A 14,250-nucleotide genomic window follows, 5' to 3' on the forward strand; every position below is an offset into this window, starting at 1 on the left:
AGGAATAGCTGGCTCACCATCGGCTCAGCATTACTCAGCAGTAAAACGCGGAGTAATACATTCAGTGTTTTACATATATGACCATGTGAATGAGCCCTAAAAAATACACACCTAATACGCAGCATAAGTACACCTGTGTGAATGATCCCTTAACATGTCATTTTTGCTGGGTTATAGTGTTAACACAATCCTGGGCAAATTAGGGGAGCATCTGTCCGGGAATCCACTGCCTGGTTATAGCACCCCCACTCCCAAGCTACTTCTCCCTGGCTCCTGTGACATCTAATTCACCACCGGGACTTCTTCAACAGAGCTCTGTTCTAATTTTTCGGCTCCCCCTTAGAGAGGGACTATATCTTTTCATATTCACTCAGCAAAAAAAAAACATTTAGGGCTCATGTCCACGGGCAAAATGTGATTTAAAATCCGCAGCGGATCTCCCGCGCGCGGATCCGCACCTCATAGGGATGCATTGACCACCCGCGGGTAGATAAATACCCGCGGATCGTCAATAAAAGGCATTTAAAAAAAAATGGAGCATGAAAAAATCTGGACCATGCTCCATTTTCATGCGGGTCTCCCGCGGGGACGGCTCCCGCGGGCTTCTATTGAAGCCTATGGAAGCCGTCCGGATCCGCGGGAGACCTAAAATAGGAATTAAAAGCATTTACTCACCCGCAGCGGGCCGCGAAGCTCTGCTCTTCCTCACGGCCGCATCTCCCTTGCTTCGGCTCGGCGGATGTGCCCGGCGCATGCGCGCGGCACGTCGACGACGTGCCGGCGACGTGCCGCCGGCGTCAGGAATTCATCCGCCGGCCGAAAATGAAGATCCGGCCGTGAGGAACAGCTGACCTTCGCCGCCCGCTACGGATAGGTAAATGCTTTTAAATTCCTATTTTCAGCACTCATGTCCGCGGGGCAGGAGGGACCCGCTGCAGATTCTCCATGTAGAATCTGCAGCGGATCTGATTTTCCCCGTGGACATGAGGCCTTAAGGAACCTAGAGCCCTAATTTATATCGGAAAATAATTTTCTGTATTATTCACCTTCAATATTTCACAACTACAGGACTGTTGCACCATCTAGTGGGCAATTGGATAATACCAGCTGAAAATATTCTGGTTTTACTATTTGGTCACTGCTTACTCACGTAGTTATGCTTTGAACTGTGGCTTTCTTTAAACATGGAGGACACATGAATGGTAGTGTCATGTTGTCGCATTAAACCCCGACCCATTGGTGGCATGTGATACCAAAAAGAGACAAAGCTCTACCTCTAACAGACAAGCAGAATTTACCATTTTCACACTGCTAAATTAGATATGCCTAGGTTCGGGAAACAACAAAAGGTTTCTTCTTTACATAACGCCTCTCAGACAATTCCAAAAATGTTTTGCTCCAAAATTCTCCATGGCGGATCAAGAATCAAGATCAGTCATCTACATCCTCTGACCACGATCTCTCTCCATCAGCCTCTATACCTGGCATCGTTACCCCTCCAACCCTTGATATTAAAGGGGTTGTCCCGAGGCAGCAAGTGGGTCTATACACTTCTGTATGGCCATAATAATGCACTTTGTAATGTACATTGTGCATTAATTATGAGCCATACAGAAGTTATAAAAAGTTTTATACTTACCTGCTCCGTTGCTGGCGTCCTCGTCTCCATGGTGCCGACTAATTTTCGCCCTCCGATGGCCAAATTAGCCGCGCTTGCGCAGTCCGGGTCTTCTCCTCTTCTCTATGGGGCTCCGTGTAGCTCCGTGTAGCTCCGCCCCGTCACGTGCCGATTCCAGCCAATCAGGAGGCTGGAATCGGCAATGGACCGCACAGAAGCCCTGCGGTCCATGGAGACAGAGGATCCCGGTGGCCATCTTCAGCAGGTGAGTATGAAGACGCCGGACCGCCGGGATTCAGGTAAGCGCTGTGGGGGTTGTTTTTTTAACCCCTGCATCGGGGTTGTCTCGCGCCGAACGGGGGGGGGGGGGTTAAAAAAAAAAAAACCCGTTTCGGCGCGGGACAACCCCTTTAAGGAATTGTACGAGAACATTCAACAAGTTTTTAAAACGAAGCTCCATAATGCTATCTCGGAATTCTCCAAACAAGTACAAGAATTGGGTCAACTGGTTGATGAGATAGAAAGCAAGACTAACGAAATTATTGGAGCGATGGATGCTGATAGATCAAGCATCGCAAACAACCTAAATAAAATTGAACAACTTGAAAAACGGTCCAGATGAGCCAACCTACTCATCCCTGGCAAACTAACAAACTTTCTACGATCTATGATTTCCTACTACACAGCAAATTGATCTCCATATCTTTTAGAATTATTATCATTGTTTGAGCGTTGGCATGTTTTTGCTTGCTTCTTGCTTTCACTACAACATTCTAAACTGCTCCTTATTCTCCAATGAAAAAAAACCAGAGCCGCAGTACACACTAACCCTAGAGCATTGGCAACACTGTTGTGAAACACTTCGAAAAAATAGCAGATCAACCTGGCCAAGTCACCCTTAAGGCCGCCTGCAGACGGCCGGGTCGGATCCCGCTGTGAAAATTCTCGCAGTGGGACCCGACCTGAGCACCTGCAGGGACCAGTGCGGCGCTCACCTCTCCCACGGCTCCGGCTCTTTGATGTTCCGGCTGCCGGCCAGCCGGCCCATGCGCAGAGCAGAACCGCGGCGCCGGGAGAGACATTTCTGTGCAGGCCTCTGCGAGACCCGCACAGAAATAGAGCATGCCACAATTCGTTTACAAATCGCGGCCGTCTGCCTAGGATTGTGTTTTTTAATGCAATCCTATGATAGATTCCACGGGCGGAAATTCTGTGGGAAATCCCGCCGCAGAATTTCCACCCGTGTGCAGGGGGCCTAAAGGTTCTACACAGGGCTTATCTTGTTCCTATGTGGATACATGCCATTTTCCCAGAAGTGTCAAATTTATGCTTCTGTGGTTGTGATGCTACAAGCTCACATCAACATATCTGGTGGTCCTGCCCAATGGCACAAGCCTTCTAGAGAAAGGACTCTTAGCTTGTAACCTCTGTTACTTGTACATGCCCTGGACTAGACCCTTTAGTATTACTATTAGGTAACAAACCTGCTGGCATCTGAAACACACCTTTCAAATCAATGGGTCTGCGTGTGCACAGCATGCAGCCAGCAATCCAGCTGCTTGGTTCAAGCTGACATTTTGAGGTGTGCAAGAACAATAAATGTGACAGCAGCACTGCGTGTGTCCAACAAGGCTGAACAGGTCTCCTGCAACGCCATCCGTGGTTAAGATCCACGACTCAAGGTGTCGAAATGTCGTGTTTGCATGTTTTGGGAGGAATAAAGATCGTCTATTTCTTTGCACCACAACTGCTGCCTACATCAACTTTTTTCAAGTATCGACATTTTGAGGTGTAGCAGCGCTGGATCGGAGGGCCAGGTAAGTACCTCACAGACTCTAGGGAAACTACCATATGAGCACCAAAACTAAGTTGATGGTGCTTATACCTGGTGACATGTTCCCTTAAAATCTGCAACATACCTATTTATTTTGCAAATTTGGAGCACATTTCAGTGGCATTATTGTACCTTGACGCCACCGGAAACTAGGGGTGTGACAGGGCTTCCATGGAGGAACACCCCTGACACACCCCTACCTCCCGATTGGTTGCCAGTACCTCTCCTGTGCCCTCTCCTTTCTTCGTGTTCTCCCTTCCCCTGTGCCTCCTCCTATGTCCTCTCTGTGCCCCTGTTTTGCAGTATGGCCCGTCCAGTGTCTGTACCTCTCTTCGTCGCTGTGGCCCCCTCTTCCGCTGCTGGAAGCTGCTGTTCTCCTGACGCGGCCCACTCTTCCTCCCCGATTTCCAGATCCTCAGTGTCGTCCGTCAGTTTCTGCCACCTCGTCCGCCTGTGTTCTCTGTTTCCTGGCACTCCGGCAGGTGTGGAGCGTTGTTGCAGGGCCGGGATCCCATGACTTTCCCCCATTTATCTCGCACACTCCACTAGGCTGTGATCTTCGTCCCCGGTCGTCATGTGCTGCCGCAGCGAACTTTGCCCTGAGAGCGGACAGAACTTAATGGCAGCAGGGAGGTCGCAGGATGGTACCGGGGGAAGCTGCCTGGTCGTCCTCTGCTCTGTGACAGCTTTAGTGGCTCTCTGGACCCCTAGGCGCCGTGTTCCGGGGACACTGATAGCAGCAGCAGCATCTGCAGTGCCTTACTTTTCCAGTGAGTCTTACATTATTACCTGTTAACGCTTCTATGTTACACCTGTAATATGGAAGCATTTACAGCTCATAATGTAAGACTCACTGTAAAAGTTACCATAACCCTCCAGGGCACCAAAACTTCACTGCTGATGCTGCTGCTGGGACCTTCAAGGACCTTCAGCAATTGACCCTATCGGGAGCTGGGGGTGTCAGAGGGACGTTCTTCCTGTCAAACCCCTAGCTTCCGGGGGCGTCAAGGTACAATAATACCCATTTCAGTTTTTGCAATGCAGCTTTTGCTGTGAATTACCAGCTGATCTGAGGCAAAAATATTTTGACAATGTAATGGCACTGAATAAGATAAGGATATTTCATACATCATTCACAAAGATATATAATGTACTACCTGTATTATTCCAATTAGGAAGGTCAAAGTACTTGATACGACAACTCTTGCAGCATCCCGGGCTTCATAATCTATCTGTGTTTCATTTAATGTGGCATTGGCAATTATAAATTTGTCATTGGGAGCCAGAGCAAGCACAACTTGTCCAACCATTAAAGATATAACTGGAAATGGTCCTGTTGACAGAAATGTTTACTTTCATGAAAGGGCTACTCCAGTGAAATGCTTTTTCATTCATTATGTAGCTACCCCCCTAGTATATATAAGTGAGCTACTGTTACTTTGGTTAGTTATTCCTTTCTATCTGAGATTCGTTATCTCTTTCTCCTTAGGTGGTCATCTGATCTCAATTCTGAGCTGCTCATATTCACTTGGGGTTGTATGTACATTTTCTTGTCAGTTTCTCAATCAGCATAACTCTTGTGTGGTAGACTCTACAACAGAAACTGCTTGGAGGAGGACACAGACACTCCTACCACAGTCACTGTGATACTTATGATGATTAGAGACTCTGTCAGAGTTATCATAGAATCATAGAATGGTAGTTGGAAAGGACCTCCAGGGTCATCTGGTCCAACCCCCTGCTCAATGCAGGATTCACTAAATCATCCCAGACAGATATTTGTCCAGTCTTTGTTTGAACACTTGCATTGAAGGATAACTCACCACCCCCCGTAGTAACCTGTTCCACTCATTGATCACCCCCACTGTCAGAAAGTTTTTTCTAATATTTAATTTGTGTCTCCTTCCTTTCAGTTTCATCCCATTGCTTCTGGTCTTTCTTTCTGCAAATGCAAACAGGGCTGATCCCTCTGCACTGTGACAGCCCTTCAGATATTTGTAGACAGCTATTAAGTCTCCTCTCAGCCTTCTTTTTTGCAAGCTAAACATTCCAAGATACTTTAACCGTTCCTCGTAGGACATGATTTGCATACCGCTGACCATCTTGGTAACTCTTCTCTCAACTTGCTCCAGTTTGTCTATGTCTTTTTTAAAGTGGGGCACCCAGAACTGGACACAGTGTTCCAGATGAGGTCTGACTAAGGAAGAGTAGAGGCGAATAATTACCTCACGTGATCCAGACTCTACGCTTCTCTTAATACATCCCAGAATTGTGTTTGCCTTTTTGGCTGCTGCATCATATTGTTGACTCATGTTCAGTCTATGATCTATTAGTATACCCAAGTCTTTTTCACATGTGCTGCTTAGCCCAATTCCTCCCATTCTGTATGTGCTTTTTTCATTTTTCTTACCCAGATGTAGGACTTTGCATTTCTCCTTGTTAAATACCATTCTGTTAGTCGCCTCCCACTGTTCAAGATTTTCTAGATCTTTTTGAATCATCTCTCTCTCTTCCCTAGTGTTAGCTATCCCTCCTAGCTTTGTGTCATTGGCAAATTTGATCAGTTTTCCATCAATTCCCTCCTCCAGATCATTTATAAAAATGTTGAACAAAACTGGGCTAAGGACAGAGCCTTGTGGTACCCCACTTGATACATTCTTCCATTTGGATGTGCAGCCATTTATGACCACTCTTTGAGTACTGTCACTCAGCCAGTTGTGAATCCACCTAACAATTGCCTTGTCAATCCTATATTTGGTCATATTTTCAATAAGTATGGTATGAGATACTTTGTTAAATGCTTTACAAAAGTCAAGATATACTATATCCACGGCATTTCCTTGATCAACCCAGTCGGTGATTCTGTCATAGAAGGAAATTAGATTCGTCTGGCATGACTTGTTTGTTAAAAACCCATGCTGGCTCTGGTTATTTACTCAATTTTTATCCAAGTACTTGCATACATGCTGTTTAATAATTTGTTCAAAGATCTTTTCCAGTGTAGAAGTCAGGCTCACAGGCCTGTAGTTTCCTGGATCCACCTTCTTCCTTTTTTGAAGATAGGGACAACATTTCCCCTTTTCCAATCTTCTGGGACTTCTCCTGTTCTCCAGGAATTTTCAAAGATTATGGCTAGTAGTTCAGCAGTTACCTCCGCTGCTTCCTTTAGTATCCTAGGATGTAATTCATCTGGACCTTGAGACTTGAATTCATTTAAGTTAGCTAAGTGTTCCCTCACCATTTCTCTGCTTATAGATAGCCTGCATTCTTTTATTTCCCCAATAGCACAAGGAAGATCAGTTGATGTTCCATCTACGTTCTGAGAGAAAACAGATACAAAATAGGAATTTAAAAGTTCGGCCTTCTCAACATCATTCTTAACCAATTCACCATTTTCATCTTGTAAGCATCCAATAGCATCTTTGACTTTTCTTTTGACATACCCCAAAAATACTTTTTTATTGCTTTTGGCCTCTGTTCCAAGCATCAATTCATTATCAGCCTTAGCTTTTCTGACACTTGCCCTGCAGTTTTTGCAGACCACATTATATTCTTCTTTAGATATTTCCCCCTCTTTCCATTTGCTAAACACAGTTTTCTTCGTTTTTAGCATGTGTGCAAGTTCTGTGTTCATCCATCCTGGTCTCTTTAAATGCTTCCAATTCTTCCTTCTTTTAGGGATTGTTAGCGATTGTGCTTTGAGAATCTCATTTCGCAATATTTCCCAAACTTCTTGGACATTTCTGTCCTTAAGAACATCCAGACATTGGATCCTTCCTACCCTCTTTCTGAGTTCATTAAAATCTGCCTTTCTGAAATCCAACCTTGAAGTCTGAGTTTTCTCAGGTCTTCCTCCCATTGTTATTCAGAATTCAAGGATAGCATGATCACTGCCTCCTAAGGTCCCAGCCACCCTTACTTCCTCAATCATTTCCTCCCTGTTGGTAAGAATTAGGTCCAAGATAGCATCTCCTTGTTTTCTCTTCTCCTTTTTGGAAGATAAAGTCAGCAAGAGCAGATAAGAATTTGTTGGATCCATTACTTTTACCTGAGAGAGATTCCCAACAAATGTCTGGATAGTTAAAATCTCCCATGATCACTATGTTATGCTTCTTTGAGAACTTGGCCATCTGATGTAGAAAGAGCTCATCAATATCTTCTGCTTTCTAGGTGACCTATAGTAAATGCCTACAACAGTGTCCTTTCTGTTGTTCTCTCCTTGTATTCTTACCCAAACATTTCTACAGAACTGTCATGCTCTGAAGCCTGAATCTCCGTGGAGATGAATGTTTTCCTAACATACAACGCAATACCTCCTCCCCTTTTTTTAGGTCTATTTCTTATAAATAAGTTGTATCCTTCAAGCCTTCTATTCCAATCATGTGTATCATTCCACCAAGTTTCCGTGATGCCTATGACATATTTCTCTTCCTGTGTTAGAAGCTCTAATTCTCCTTGTTTTTTTTCCATGCTCTGTGCATTTGTGTGGAAACATTTTAGTTTATGATCGGGGTCTCTTGCTCCTCTACATTCCTTCTGAGTTTTTTGTTTCTGTTCCTTCTTTCCACTTCTAATAGCAAGGTTCTCAAATGTATTCATTAGCTGTATATTTTTACCTGGCTTTTCACTTCCCTTTCCAAATTGTTCTAGTTTAAAGCTCTCCTAATGAGGGAAGCAAGGTGCCCACCAAATATACGCTTACCTGTTTTCGTAAGGTGCAACCCATCTCTAGTTATAATAGAGGAGATCACAGCTCATCCTCCTGACTGTATACTTATGGTCTGTAGCCTATTTACGGGAATAAAGAATGTAATGGCAGTGGTCTGCCTATAGGAGAAATGGCACAATCTATAGCTGCTTATGTGATGCTGTACTGATGCATCATGGGATTGATGTGAAAGTAAAAATCACAGCATCTAGATAGTGCCTGATAAGCATCAGAAAGGGAGCTGCACTGAATAAAGGTGACTGCAATATACATAGGAGACCTCCAGAGTGTGACAGGCAATCAGGTGAGGGGAGGCACGGATGGAAAAATGTGTTCTCACGGAGTGACCCGGCTCTTGAAGTAACTTCCAAATAAAACCAAGCATATTGTCAAGTATTGGTATCAACCCTTTAGTGACGGAGCCTTTTTGCTTTTTTCCATTTTCGTTTTTTCCTCCCCCCTTTTAAAAAATCGTAACTCCTTTATTTATACAACGACGTCACTGTATGAGGGCTTGTTTTTTGCGGGATGAATTGTATTTTTGAAAAGTACTATTTAATGTACCATATAATGTACTGAAAAACTTTTAAAAAATTGTAAGTGGTGAGAAATTGAAAAAAAAATGACATTCTGCCATCTTTCAGTGCGTCCTGTTCCTACGGCGCACAAACTGCAACAAAAATGACATGATAACTTTATTCTATGGGTCAATATGATTACTATGATACCAAACGTGCATTGATTTTTTTTGCTGTACTACTTGTATTTTTTTAAAGATATTTAATTTTTAAAAATTATTTTCTGTCTCTATTTTCTGCGCACAATAACTTTTTTATTTTTTGCCGACATAGTTGTGTGAGGGCTCATTTAGTGCGGTATGTTCTGCCGTTTATGTTGGTACCATTTTTGTTTACAAATGACTTTTTGATCGCTTTTTATTACATTTTTTCTTGGACACAGGGTGACCAAGAAGCGCATTTCTGGCGTTCTTTTTTTTTTTTTTTGGACAACGTTCACCATGCGGGGTAAATAATGCATCACTTTGCTAGATCGGACTTTTATGGATGCAGCGATACCAAATACATATTTTTGCTTTATTATTTAGATTCTTTTATTGCAAATGTGGCAAAAGGGTTTTTCTTTAACTTTTATTACTTTTTTTCTAATAATTAGCAAAACTTTATTGTTTTTTTTTTTACACCTTCTTTTAGTCCCCAAGGGGGACCACAACCAGCGATGCTTTGATTGCTCCTGCAGTATGACGTAATGCTATACCATTACGCCATACTGCTTTTGACAGGCAGTCTATCAAGCCACCCCACGGGGATGGCTTGATAGGCAGTCTCCTAAGGCAGCGCTGGGGCCTTTCAGAAGGCCCCCAGCTGCCAGGACACCTGCACGACTCCCCCAATCTCACCGCGGGGGAGGGCGTACAGGACCCCCGAACATTGGGGGATTTAAATGCCGCTGTCAGAATTGACAGCCGCATTTAAAGGGTTAATAGCTGCAATCAGCCGCGCGTCCGATTGAAGCTATTGCCCGCCGGTGTCAGCTGTAATAAACAGCTGGCACCCACGCTGTATGGAGGGAGATAGCGGCACTATCTCCCTCCATACATGTCCTGCAATGGCAGAACGTAAAAACACTATTGGGCCGTCACTAAGCGGTTAAAACTGTTCAGAGTGCATGGTATGTGTCAGGGGGTTCAGGCAAACTGCTATTTTTGTATGTAGGATTCCCAGGGCTTATATTTCTTTTTATGCAATTACTTATATAATGCTTGTCTCAAGACGGAGACTGCAATCTATATATATTACTAGCCATACTCAGGAAAATTATACAATAGAAATCTTTCTTGCCCATAGCAACCAATCACAACACAACTTTCATTTTACCTCAGCAATATAAGAAATGAAAGCTGTGCTGTGATTGGTTGTTATGGGTAACAAAGGCAGAAGATTTTCTTTTAGATAGCTTTCGTAAGGGTGTGGTTTCAGAGTACTTTTTCATAGCCCACCCTATAGATGCTATGGTGGTGATAAGTGAGTGTGAGGCATAGCATGTAGTACATAATGCTTACATAGACTAAGATGTGTGTGTGTGTATATATATATATATATATATATATATATATATATACACACAAGTATGTACACATGTCTGTCTATCTATCTATCCATCCATATATAGATATCCCAGGCAGACAATTCTACTGACTGTTATTGAAACACTAGTAAAAAAAAAGTTATTTTCATTATTGAATTACATTTCCCAGATTTTCTTATTTTTAAAAAAAATTCTATTTTGGTCATCTCACATGCCATAAATGACGGTGAAAGCCGTGTTCTGTCAGACACATTCCTCGCAGGAAAAAGGCTGCCACGTGACAACTAGTATGGCTGTAGCTAGTAGCCATCAGAACTATCACCTCTCCCAGGGGCTAAAGACAGGAGTTGTAGCAATGTTTCTGAAATAAAAGTAAGCATTGTTGCCCATGTGGATTATACAGGTACCTACCAACTGAAATGTGCCTAGATGTTCCCAAGAAGAAGTATGTCAAGATCGGAAAGAAGGAGGAATATAGTCCATATCCCACAGGAACCTCAGCAAGTAACGCAAATGCCAAACCTATAAAGACACATAACACTATATTTTTTAAGCAGATCACAGTACTAAAACCATGACATACATTGATGGAAAAAGAAGTTATTGGGGTCAAAAGGTAGGAACGGAAAACAGTTTTTTAAAGGTACTGTATTTGTTATTGCCATAATTGTACTGCTGCCAACAGATGCAGAGAAATATATAGGATCTAGAGATGAGCGAACGTGTTCTTCCGAGCTTGATATTCGTGCGAATATTAGGGTGTTCGTGATGTTCGTTATTCGTAACGAACACCATGCGGTGTTCGGGTTACTTTCACTTCCTTCCCTGAGACGTTAGCGCGCTTTTCTGGCCAATTGAAAGACAGGGAAGGCATTACAACTTCCCCCTGTGACGTTCAAGCCCTATACCACCCCCCTGCAGTGAGTGGCTGGGAAGATCAGGTGTCCGCCGAATATAAAAGTCGGCCCCTCCCGCGGCTCGCCTCAGATGCCGTGTGAGTTAGATGAGGGACAGTGCTGTTTGTACCGGAGCTGCTGTAGGGAAAGAATTGGTAGTTAGTGTAGGCTTCAAGACCCCCCAAAGGTCCTTATTAGGGCCACTGATAGCTGTGTGTTGGCTGCTGTTAGCAGTGGCAAATTTTTTTTTCTCAAAATCGCCTCTGCAGAGCGTTGCACCCGGCATTAGGGACAGAAGTGCTGCATAGGCAGGGAGAGTGTTAGGAGTGAGTGTAGCCTTCAAGAACCTCAACGGTCCTTTCTAGGGCCATATTTAACCGTGTGCAGTACTGTGCTGGCTGCTCTTAGCTGTGCTGCATTTTTTTTTACTTCTCAAAATCGCCTCTGCAGAGCATTGCACCCTCCATTGATACTGCAGGGAAAGAATTGTATAGGCAGGGCCACAACACAGTTATTATTCATTGAATATACGCAGTGCTGCCTTTTGGTGCAAAAAAACGGAAAATAATTCTATTTGTCCTGCCTCTGTCCGTCCTAAGGGCGGTGGACACGTGTCGGCTGCGTGTGCAACCTTTAAAAATCAGACGCACCCAGCTACGGTTTACTGCTGGCTTCGCCATTTGCTTTCCTTAATTGGGAAAAAAAATACCTGCTCTGCCACAGTTAATAACTCTGCTACCCTCACGTTCTGTGACACATTAGCAGGAAAACAGCACAGTTATTAAACTTCTCATGTTCATTGAATATACGCAGTGCTGCCTTTTGGTGCAAAAAAACGGAAAATAATTCTATTTGTCCTGCCTCTGTCCGTCCTAAGGGCGGTGGACACGTGTCGGCTGCGTGTGCAACCTTTAAAAATCAGACGCACCCAGCTACGGTTTACTGCTGGCTTCGCCATTTGCTTTCCTTAATTGGGAAAAAAAATACCTGCTCTGCCACAGTTAATAACTCTGCTACCCTCACGTTCTGTGACACATTAGCAAGAAAACAGCACAGTTATTAAACTTCTCATGTTCATTGAATATACGCAGTGCTGCCTTTTGGTGCAAAAAAACGGAAAATAATTCTATTTGTCCTGCCTCTGTCCGTCCTAAGGGCGGTGGACACGTGTCGGCTGCGTGTGCAACCTTTAAAAATCAGACGCACCCAGCTACGGTTTACTGCTGGCTTCGCCATTTGCTTTCCTTAATTGGGAAAAAAAATACCTGCTCTGCCACAGTTAATAACTCTGCTACCCTCACGTTCTGTGACACATTAGCAGGAAAACAGCACAGTTATTAAACTTCTCATGTTCATTGAATATATGCAGTGCTGCCTTTTGGTGCAAAAAAACGGAAAATAATTCTATTTGTCCTGCCTCTGTCCGTCCTAAGGGCGGTGGACACGTGTCGGCTGCGTGTGCAACCTTTAAAAATCAGACGCACCCAGCTACGGTTTACTGCTGGCTTCGCCATTTGCTTTCCTTAATTGGGAAAAAAAATACCTGCTCTGCCACAGTTAATAACTCTGCTACCCTCACGTTCTGTGACACATTAGCAGGAAAACAGCACAGTTATTAAACTTAGATTATACATTCACTAGAGGCAGTGGGGCCTTTCGTTTTCAAAAAAGGGAAAAAATTATATTTGGCCTGCAGTCTTGCGCCAATTTATTAGCTGCCTGTGAAATCAAATCACTGGTAATACAGCATGCTGAGGGGTAGGGGTAGGCCTAGAGGACGTGGACGCGGCCGAGGACGCGGAGGGCCAAGTCAGGGTGTGGGCACAGGCCGAGCTCCTGATCCAGGTGTGTCGCAGCCGACTGCTGCGCGATTAGGAGAGAGGCACGTTTCTGGCGTCCCCACATTCATCGCCCAATTAATGGGTCCACGCGGGAGACGGTTATTAGAAAATGAGCAGTGTGAGCAGGTCCTGTCCTGGATGGCAAAAAGTGCTTCGAGCAACCTATCGTCAACCCGCAGTTGTGCGCCGTCCACTGCTGCAAATCCGAATCCTCTGTCTGCTGCTCCTCCTTCCTCCCAGCCTCCTCACTCCACTACAATGACACCTGCTCAGGAGCGGGAACACTCCCAGGAACTGTTCTCGGCCCCCTGCTTAGATTGGGCAGCAGCGGTTCCTCTCCCACCAGAGGAGTTTATCGTCACTGATGCCCAACCATTCGAAAGTTCCCGGGGTCCGGGGGAAGAGGCTGGGGACTTCCGCCAACTGTCTCAACAACTTTCTGTGGGTGAGGAGGACGATGACGATCAGACACAGTTGTCTTGCAGTGAGGTAGTAGTAAGGGCAGTAAGTCCGAGGGAGCAGCGCACAGAGGATTCGGAGGAAGAGCAGCAGGACGATGAGGTGACTGACCCCACCTGGTGTGCAACACTTACTCAGGAGGACAGGTCTTCAGAGGGGGAGTCAAGGGCATCAGCAGGGCAGGTTGCAAGAGGCAGTGCGGTGGCCAGGGGTAGAGGCAGGGCCAGACCGAATAATCCACCAACTGTTTCCCAAAGCGCCCCCTCGCGCCATGCCACCCTGCAGAGGCCGAGGTGCTCTAAGGTCTGGCAGTTTTTCACAGAGATGCCTGACGACCGACGAACAGTGGTGTGCAACCTTTGTCGCGCAAAGCTCAGCCGGGGAGCCAACACCAACAGCCTCACCACCACCACCATGCGCAGACATATGATGGCCAAGCACCCCACAAGGTGGGACGAAGGCCGTTCAGCGCCTCCGGTTTGCACGCCTGCCTCTCCCCCTGTGCCCCAACCTGCCACTGAGATGCAACCCCCCTCTCAGGACACAGGCACTACCGTCTCCTGGCCTGCACCCACACCCTCACCTCCGCTGTCCTCGGCCCCATCCAGCAGTGTAGTTCAGCGCACCGTCCAGCCGTCGCTTGCGCAACTGTTGGAGCGCAAGCGCAAATACGCCGCCACGCACCCGCACGCTCAAACGTTAACCGTCCGCATAGCAAAATTCATCAGCCTTGAGATGCTGCCGTATAGGGTTGTGGAAACGGAGTCCTTCAAAAGTATCATGGAGGC

The 14,250-nt window shown here is 45.2% G+C and overlaps 1 protein-coding gene across 6 annotated transcripts in view; it reads right to left on the reverse strand.

The window, feature by feature from the left end:
- The window catches only part of LOC136611940 (pendrin-like), a 114,831-nt gene that overhangs the window by 72,416 nt on the left and 28,165 nt on the right, over positions 1-14,250 (reverse strand). For 5 of the 6 annotated variants that reach the window (XM_066591928.1, XM_066591927.1, XM_066591930.1 and 2 more), the window contains 2 exons: positions 10,678-10,788; positions 4,610-4,785 (listed from right to left, as the gene is read on the reverse strand). In XM_066591928.1, coding sequence (XP_066448025.1) covers positions 4,610-4,785; positions 10,678-10,788 — 287 coding nt within the window. Of the gene's footprint in view, positions 1-4,609; positions 4,786-5,862; positions 6,772-10,677; positions 10,789-14,250 lie in introns of those variants that run through there. The other variant, XM_066591931.1, reaches the window with a different exon arrangement.

This window comes from Eleutherodactylus coqui, chromosome 2 (assembly GCF_035609145.1).
Source record: "Eleutherodactylus coqui strain aEleCoq1 chromosome 2, aEleCoq1.hap1, whole genome shotgun sequence".
Taxonomy (NCBI): domain Eukaryota; kingdom Metazoa; phylum Chordata; class Amphibia; order Anura; family Eleutherodactylidae; genus Eleutherodactylus; species Eleutherodactylus coqui.